General features: G+C 42.2%; 1 protein-coding gene across 2 annotated transcripts; it reads left to right on the plus strand.

Moving 5' to 3' along the window:
- The first annotated feature begins 639 nt into the window (after positions 1 to 639).
- On the plus strand, positions 640 to 9,029 carry dlk1 (delta like non-canonical Notch ligand 1). Of its 2 annotated transcripts, XM_085767813.1 has the most exons (7): positions 655 to 818; positions 955 to 969; positions 1,275 to 1,354; positions 1,579 to 1,642; positions 2,160 to 2,290; positions 2,994 to 3,135; positions 8,014 to 9,029. In XM_085767813.1, exons 2-7 carry the CDS (start codon positions 959 to 961, stop codon positions 8,804 to 8,806), a joined length of 1,221 nt encoding a protein of 406 aa, XP_085623939.1. In that variant the 5' UTR covers positions 655 to 818; positions 955 to 958; the 3' UTR covers positions 8,807 to 9,029. The 2 variants fall into 2 exon arrangements, with proteins under 2 accessions (XP_085623941.1, XP_085623939.1); XM_085767815.1 differs by lacking the exon at positions 955 to 969 and having other exon boundaries at positions 640 to 818; positions 8,014 to 9,028.
- The last annotated feature ends 210 nt before the right edge of the window (positions 9,030 to 9,239 follow it).

Consider the following 9,239-nt stretch of genomic DNA (forward strand, 5'->3'; position numbering starts at 1 on the left):
TGCACTGGCAAATATTGGACTTTTTACTCCCTTACATGTATCTGAAATCAATAGTTTATAATTACTGTGTAGAACATTTGCACATGTGTTGCTGCAGTAGGTGGTAGCTCCATCTATAACAGCTACAGTAAAAGCTGCATGTTCATGCATTTGTGTAAATTTTAGCAGTGGTTACATAATAATGTGATGCTGAATGGGCAAGTTCTGATTAATTCTGAGAATTTTTAGTTTTAATACTAAAAATGAATTTACCTGATGTGTCTATAGTAAAATAATCTTTCGACTGAGTATATGTCAGCTATTGTGCTGATAATTTAACTGAAATAAAGGATGTGAACACACTGAGAAAGACTGAGAGGCTGAAGTTAATTGGATTGTGCTTATGTGGAGAATTATGGGTAAACAAAACAGGAATATAAGCAGAAACGGAGCTTTGTTGTGTTAATTCCCTGCAGGGACCTCCCTATACTTCCATGGGAAGTTTTTCCAAAAGCGTTGAGTAATGCATTTGTGAAAATCCACGCACCTATACTGTGGGCTATTGAACAACTACATCACTTCTCTCGTGGGGGTCAGAGCAGACACACATTTCTCCTTCATAAAGTGGGAGGAGCGTGATGCACTGGGACGCTGCACGATCCAGCAGTCCCGTCAAAAACCTGCAGGTCCAGCAGCACCAGCAGCCGGACCACCGGTGCACCTGTAGTGTCACTTTCGCAGTCGCTTGGATTATAAAAGAAAAAGAAAAAAAAGAGGTCAAATCAAACCTATTAAATATGACCGAAGCCACCTGGAAACTCAGCGCGGGTGCGACATAGGTAAGGCAATTTTCTGCGTGCCATGAGATAATTCAAGTTGATGAGGTTTTTGATAGGATAAATGTGTTGGTTTGGGAATGAAATGGGTTTTCTCTTTTCCTCTATGATCGTGCGTAATGGAAACCTTTGGGAGCAGACGCATGTGGTTCAGGTGCGCTAATCACATTGAATTGCCTAAGAAAGAAACCAAATATCCCTGTTATGATCAGGCTTGTAGGGTGTTTGAGTGTGATATCCCTCTGATAACCTCCTAGTTATTAATCTCACATCATCATGTATCCCAGAGCTTCATCCAAAATTAGCCACGTTTGCGAAGCCTCTCTCTCAGTTCTGTCAGTTGTTTTCGTAAAAAAAATGAACTTTTGAGTTGTGAGAGCTCTGTTAGAATTACCAACATCGCTTCCTCGCCACCACAGACGATCTTTGTGCGACTTAACTCTCTTCATGTTTTTACAGGACGAGGAGGGTCAAGCTTGGAATTATGATGCATCTCACAGCGGTGGTCTCTATTCTCGCCGTGACAGGCATCGCCAAAGGTACAGTAATGAGAGATTTAGATCAGTCTGCTGAGACAAAGAGATTTGAATCAACTCAAAACACAAACTCTTTCTTGTCTTCTTCTTTTGAACGGATTTGCTCTCTCCGTGGAAAGAAAGTGTAAAGGATGAATATTTTATTGCTGTAAATGTTTTATGTGTCTTTTTGATTTTTTTTTTTTTGGATGCAAACACGCTGCTGTCCCTTTCTTTCTGTCTCAAAGGTTGGGAATGCAGTGCAGGGTGCAACACGGAAAATGGGTTTTGTGAGAAGCCAGGGAAGTGCAGGTACTGAAACCACCCCGGATTCCTGTGTGCATCATAGACCACGTCCTGTGGGCTTTTGCAAGCTCATTAAAAAATAAAAAATAAAAATAAAAATAAAAAAAATCGCTGGAGCTGTAAATGTTCCTCGCTCAGAGAAATGCAATCACAATCCAGCCAGCTGGATCCTTCTGTTTTTTCTAGCTTTGTGAGGCGCTTGTATTGTGTTGAGAGCCAAATCAGCCCTTTGTTTGAACAGTAAAAAGCACTGTTATCCTAACTGATAGCTCAAAAGCTTTTGGTTACATACCCCGCCCATGTGTGAAGGGATTTTCTGGCAAAGGCTATTGTGTGTGCTCCTGAGTCAAAATGCTTGAGAATTTAGCCAATTACTGGACAATCAAAGATAACTTCAATCTGCCATTTCACTTTTACATAGAGAGTAAATCCTGCAGACATTGTGGGGACAGTGCACCTGACTACAAAGCTCTGTGGGTGGTTTATAAATAGGTCTGGATTGTTCCTTATTCCCCTCCTTCAGGTGCAAACCAGGGTGGCAAGGAGACAACTGTGACCAGTGTCTGCCCTTTCCTGGCTGTCTGCATGGCGCGTGCGAGAAGGCATGGCAGTGTCTCTGCAAGGAAGGCTGGGTGGGCAGCCTATGTGACCAAGGTGAGTCTCATTAAGCTCCCCAGACGCTCACTATCTCTACACGGGCTGACATACCAGAGGTGAGGGTGAGTCACAGAACCTCAGGGACACAAAGGTTGCTACTAAACAAGGCAGGACTCTTGAGATTAGTAGTATTGTTAGATGAGCAAAGCTGGAGGAGAAAACTTCTGGGAAAAGGTAGAGGAAAGAATGATGGAGAAATCTGGGTCACGAAACGAATGCACAAATTCTCATTAGCATTCTTTGTAGCATGACGCATATAGAAAACCTTGAAAGTATTGTGCTGTGGTTGTGAAAATCCAAATGTTAAAGCTTCCGAAAAGGCCATTTCCATTTCAGTAGTTGCCCCTATTTAAATTAAGAACTTATGTAATAAGTCCTCTAATATCTTCAATGAATATTATGGCTTTAAAATTACTTGTGCTCCCTTGAGGGGAGAAAAAGAGAGAGAGAAATTTATTGGCTTCTGGCTCACATCATCTCTCACTGTACATCTCTTACTGTGGTGGAGCATATGAGTTGCTCGCCCTTGTGTAACGTTGTTGGTTATGTTCTCAGTTTTGCTCTTGGTGACAAGATGCTGCAGTGGGGAGTGTGAGTGAGAAAGTGGAAACAAAGGAGAGAGGGAAAAACAGTCAGAGAGACATAGAAACACACACAGAGCTAAAAACAGCATGATGTGTTTTGCTTTTTTTCACAACAGATACTCGCCTGTGCTCATCCAGGCCATGTGCTGGTAATGCCACCTGCATAGAGACAGGAGAGGGGGGATACCTGTGCATCTGTCCCCATGGATACGCTGGAGAAAACTGCCACCTGAAGAGAGGAGCTTGCTTCACAAATAGGTACCAGCATCTTTAATCAGAGTTTCTATTTTAAGCAAAGGAGAAACTCCAGTGCTTTACAGCCTTGTCTCCATTTGTTTATCGTTAGGTGCAATAATCAATACATGCATTGCAATGTGGTGCAAAGTCTGTCAGCTTCCTCTGTGTCGCCAAGGCAGCCAATTGAAACCAACCCACAACTCAGCCAGTGGTAATAGGTGGTTACAGGGAAAGAGAGAGCGAGAGAGAGAGAGAGAGAATATCAGATGTTCTTTGAAAAATGAGGGCTTGAGTTTGGTTGTTGTGATTTGTAACAGGCAGTATGTTGATTATGCATTCGCAAGTCAAACACAAACAGCCGCTTCCCTTCACTTCCACCACAAATATGTGTACGTCTGTGAAGAAAAACTCCACATAAAGAAAACTTCAGCTCATTATTCTGAGTCAGTGAGTCAACCTCTCTATTTTGAGGACTGACTCCTCTATAAAGGGAAAAGAATAATAGCTATGGTGCGTATAGTGAACAAGCAACAAAAACTCCAGCATCATGGAATTAAAGCTGCATTTATTCTTTCGCCACTAGGGGCAGCAGAAACCAACTGTGAGTATGGCGAATATGTTAGCATTTACAGCTACATCCGCAAAAGGGAGCAACATTAGCATTCATATGGAGTCACGTTTCAGTTCACTGAGCAAATGTAAAACCAGTTTTCACTCTCTTAAGCCCACCAACTCCTGAGGGAAATTTCTGGTTCTCTGCGCTACTAGGTAGCTATACTCATTAAATGTGTCAGTCTGTAGCCTACGAGATTCTTGATACTAAATTTAGTTGCACAGAGAAAATAGAAAACAGAAGCACCTCCAGTAGGCTAACACGCGTGCACACACCTCCACGTACTGACTAAGAAGCAGACAGAGCAGTGGTCTGTCATAAAAAACTCATTTTAAGTCAATGTTGACAGTATCTATGGTGTGTCACCAAGCTGGTGATATGAGCTAAGCACTGCTATGTTAACCTAAACAAGCTAACATAATGTGTGGAGCATTCCAGCTGTCACAGTTTACAGACTTTAACGGTAGCCTAACATTTGAGGACATGAACATGATGTTGTAAAGTCAACAAATTTCCCTCAGCCCTAAATCTGTGCAATTCTTACGAGTTAGAGGTGTTTGAAATTCTGAGTGGTTTGTGTTTTCATGCAAGCTATTTCTGGTCCCTGCATTTCTGTGTCAAATGCAAATACAGTATATCTCCACACACCAGCCTTTGCATGTTATTTTCTTCTTTTTTTCCATCAGACCTGTTGCTGCACCCACACATGCTGTTGTCATCCCACGTACTGTTGTTATTGTTTACGGTGGCTGCCTTCTCCTTCGAATTTGATGTCAGGCCAGAAGGCTTGTAGGGTTATTAGACTGCCTTTGTCAGTCCCAGAAGAATCGTGTCTCCAGTGCTCACTGGTTACAATTAAGCACTGTCACATTTTCAGGATTTTGGCATTGACTTGCTATTGGTTGTTGTGACATTCTGGCTAAGCAGCTAGTGTAGAGTTGATTTTTAGAGATTTTTGCAGTTGAAATTAATGCAGAATAGTTAGAGTGAATCAAAGCTGTTAAGTTGTGGGGTGATTAAGAGGATCGAAGAGGTTTAGCCTTGGCATCATGCTCATGAATTAGTCAACACATTTAGCTATATGATTATGATTTTTTTTCAGTTTTTCTTGACACTCATCACAACTTTCAGACTAATGTATTTCAACTGAAAACATATCTTTGGGATCGATGAAATGCTTTATTCATTAACAGCAGCGGAGCCGCAGTTGGTGGTGGTTGTGATGGATGGTAGACACACACTGTCAGAAACCAGAGTTTATATCCAGAGCATTGTCTGTAGCTATATAGGTTTAAACAGCAATTGCACTGTGGATAATTGTGGTTATGGATAATTGGATTGTGGTTTTGTTAGAGATAAATAAACGCTTTGACCCTTGTCGACAATAAACTACACCACAGTTTTTCAAGGACTGTGAGTCTAAACATGAAGTTGATATTAGTGATGTGCGGATCGATACTGAAATATCGATACTTCCGATAAAATCGATTCTCAAATGAAAATATCGATGTTGATATTTTACTCTCCTGTCCTGATGTTAAATGTTGTAACTATTTCATGAACTGCCATGAATGAGGTTGCGCTCCTTGTTGCTGTCGAGTGCACATTTTTACACAGTAGCCGACAGTGTGTACCTGGGCAGCATCATAAGCTGCCTCCAAGTTCAGGGGCTACATCCTTTGAAGTCAAGACTGAATACATCATAATCTCTGAGCAAGGTTGTCACATTTCAACCACCAGCTCCTCTTTGCAGTATGTGACCAGAAACTCAGCCTTTCCTCTGCCTATGCTACTGTATGGAGCACACACCTGATGTAGATATGATATGGGCTGTGCAAAGTACATCACAGGGAGATACTCTAGAACAGGAATCTGTACCAAGAACATCATGGGAAATTCCTATATTCTGTGTAAAATTGAAAGATTAAATCTCATAATGTATCTGTAATCATGAAATCACAGTTTTTATTGCTGGCATTTAGCACTACTGAAGTCACTGAGGTTCATGGACATGTTTTGATTTTATGAGTTGATAAGAATCACCTGAATGCACCATCAGTTTTGTTCTCATTTGAAGAGGGGAGGTAGGCTACAGTGAGTCCTTCTGAAAAGGACCCACCTTCATGGGTCGCCTCCTTTGCCTCGCTAGAAGTGGCACACTGCTGAAGTGTGACAGAGCCTATGAATACAGCCAATACAATAGATGCTCTGCTATAAGAGCAACACTCCAAAAAATTATACTTTAAAAAAAGAAAATCCTCCAGCTTGAATATTTGCTTTCACATAATATTCAAGATTGACTCAATTCTCACAACAAAAACAGCCACACATTCGTTTGACCTCTAGATATCACCTTCTTGTCAGCCTTTTCACTGCTAGACCACTGACAGGACTGATCCGTGCAGGAATCCTCCTCCTACCCATCAGATAAATATATGAGTCTCTGGAGACAAAGCGAGCTGACACAGCCCCTCCAGACTCTGAACTGCACCATGTTTATTCTGTCAGGAAGCCTTGTTATTGACTTGGACGACACACCTAAAATTCAATAGCCCACAGCTCATTGTCAGCGAACTGACAGCTCTCCTCCCTCATAAAAAAAATGATCATTTAAGTCTTTTTATAATTCTCACAATAAGATGACTGGAGCCTCACTTGTATGTCAGGGGAATTCAGCTCTATTAAAAAGACCTGCATGAGGCTTCATTAATCAGCTGTTCTACTAGGCACTGGACATGTCTGCAAACTATGCCAGAGCTATTATTCTTTTGACTCTCGGAGACAGAAAGCTAAGAACTTGTGTAATTACATGAGCAACTATAAGAGATATTGATTGGTTTTATCCTGGGTTTTTATCAGTGTGCTCACTCAGTGAAGCACAGCTGCTCAGATCACATGCTGCACGTGTGGGTGCGGGAAGATGATTGCAGAAACGAAGCCAAGAGTCCCTTCATATCTTATTACTGGCACAGGTTTTTAATTTGTTGAAAATGAGCCACCCTGCTTTTCATTAGTGTCGGGCGATACGACAAAATCCAATACCAGAATATTAATACGAATATTTCTTCAGCTGAAACAATTAGTAGATGAATTGATTGCTGCTAAGTATTTAGATAACTGATCAAGCAGGAGCGTCTCTTGTTTCAGCCTCTCGGTTGTGCTGCTTTTCGATACAGTAAACTGAATATTTAAGGTATTGGGTTGGTTAAAACAAGCAATTATATAACATGATTTTAAGCTTCATAGGATATTTTAAAGAGAAACAGAGAAAAAGAACAACTAATTTATTAGGAATACAGATTAATAAAGCCTATATTCATCCCATATTAATATTTTCAGGATATAATGCAAATATACTGAATATGTACATGCATCTTATACCTGTTCAGTACACTGTTATGTACAGTATGAAATAGATCATTTCTGTCTAGGTTGTTACCATGATTGAAACCTGTATCAGTCTGATGTCTCCTTTACTGTATCACTGTTCCAGACAGAAACGACAGTATAGAGGAGTGTGCCAAGGTTTACACTGCTGATGTGTATCCAATAAGATAATTTTAAGCCTTGAAGCAGAGGTCTGGTACCACAGATTAATTTTTGTGCAATCTCGCAGAGCGACTTTTGAGTTTGAATTTAGTCCTGACAAATTAAGTGCTTTTAGTGCCACATCTTCCTCTGAGAGCTAAGATCTCAAAACAAACCTAAATAATTAAGAGTAACTTTTGATGCAATTGCAGTGTGACATACCCAAAGTAAAAAAAAAAAAACTCTGCATATTTTCTTAGCTTGATTTGAGATCCAAAAAGATTACCCTTGGATTTTCTGAAAGTTAATCATTGGAGAGCCATGTTGCAGTGCTCTGTAGCAGCTAAGCCATTTATTGCTCTGCACTAATCCATTGGGCTCTTGGTTTATTTGGATTTACGGGAATTCTTATAAAGGACATTTAACCCTTCACCTTTTCTAATAAGATTTAAAATAAAAAATCACCGACATGAATAGCATGTGGTGGTTCTCTGTGGTTCTCTCCATGTCAGTCTTAATGACATTATCAATGAAGCATCTTCTGCATAAGCAGGTCGATCTTAATTCTCTCTGATAATGGCCAAGGTACACTGCAGATATCATCTCCTCACCTTTGAAATCTAGCTGTAAAAGAGGATTCAACTCTGATGGCTGCTTTGTAACCACAGGGTGGAATATATTCTGCAGTAAACTGTGAACATGATAGCAGGTCCTATTCTCCCTGCTCTATTGTCACGCTGTGCTGCTCTGTCCTCCAGCTCGCCCTGTCAGAATGGAGGCACATGCACGGATGTCGATGGCTCAGCGGCCTTCTCTTCCTGCTCATGTCCCCCTGGATTTTCTGGAGACTTCTGTGAGATCAGCGTCGTCGACAGCTGCCAGCCTAACCCCTGTCTGAACGGTGGCAACTGTACAAACCACGGCCTGGCCTTCACGTGTGCCTGTCCGCGCGGCTTCAGCGGTTTCACTTGTAACGACACCACCACCCTCTCTCCGTGCGCCGGCCGGCCCTGTGCCAACGGGAGCACGTGCGTCGGTCAGAACGATGGAACGTTTCGGTGCCTTTGCCAGAAATGGTTTACAGGTCCAACGTGTTCCCTGCAACACAGACCGAAGGCCAGGTCCAAGCCGGTGGGAGCCAGGCCTGTGGACCACAGGGTGTTCGCTCTGACCCCGCAGCACTACTCCCTCCCCGCTCACGCCTTTCACAAGCTCCTCAGACCGCCCGAGAGAGACCTGCTAAAGATCACCCTGAAGGAGACCGTCCACTCCCCCGGAGTCCTCGTCACCCAGGGTCAGCTCGTCTGTTTCGGCATACTGGCCCTGCTCACCTGCCTGGTCATCCTCGGCACCACGGGCATTGTGTTTTTTGGCCGCTGTGAGACATGGATGGCTAATGCCAAGTACAGCCAGCTTGTTCGGCAGCAAAGGGAACACCTGCTGAGAGAAGCCGGCACCGCTAACCAGGAGGAGTCTGAGCACTCGGTAAACATCATCCTGCCTGAGAAGATTAGACTCACCAGCTTTGGGAGACACTACACCTCCATCTGATTAAATTGCCTCTTCCTCGCTCCTTCTGGGAGGAGTTTACTAATATGAATGTCCAAAAATAGCAGCGAAGGATTTACTATGACTGTTGTACAGTTGTGTTTATAAAGTTTTACCTTGGGACATATTTGAATGTATAGTTTACAGGACGAAGTGGACAAACAATGACAATGGATTGTAACAGCTACTGGTTAGAAATGTTGAAGATGTTGGAAACACCTTCGACCAAATAGCATCTCGATGGCTAAAGATGTCATCGTGTGGTGTTTGATAAGAAACACTTTGTCCCGAGCTGATTTAGAATACAGTAATGGTGTTAAAGGGACAACGAGGAGTTTCTAATCGGTTATAAAAAAGTCTCACGTTAATGTGGATGAATCTCCGCTACCCACACTTGTTAATGGGCCCATTTTCGATAAATATATCATTCTGTCTC

Source organism: Trachurus japonicus, chromosome 22 (assembly GCF_045865225.1).
Source record: "Trachurus japonicus isolate A0001 chromosome 22, Traja_1.0".
Classification (NCBI taxonomy): domain Eukaryota; kingdom Metazoa; phylum Chordata; class Actinopteri; order Carangiformes; family Carangidae; genus Trachurus; species Trachurus japonicus.

What these genes read in the sequence shown, in the direction of transcription:
- dlk1 (XM_085767813.1), top strand. An exon ending in GAGAAGCCAGGGAAGTGCAG is followed by an intron (nt 1,643 to 2,159) that starts GTACTGAAACCA and finishes CCCCTCCTTCAG; the next exon opens with GTGCAAACCAGGGTGGCAAG. An exon ending in GGGCAGCCTATGTGACCAAG is followed by an intron (nt 2,291 to 2,993) that starts GTGAGTCTCATT and finishes TTTTCACAACAG; the next exon opens with ATACTCGCCTGTGCTCATCC.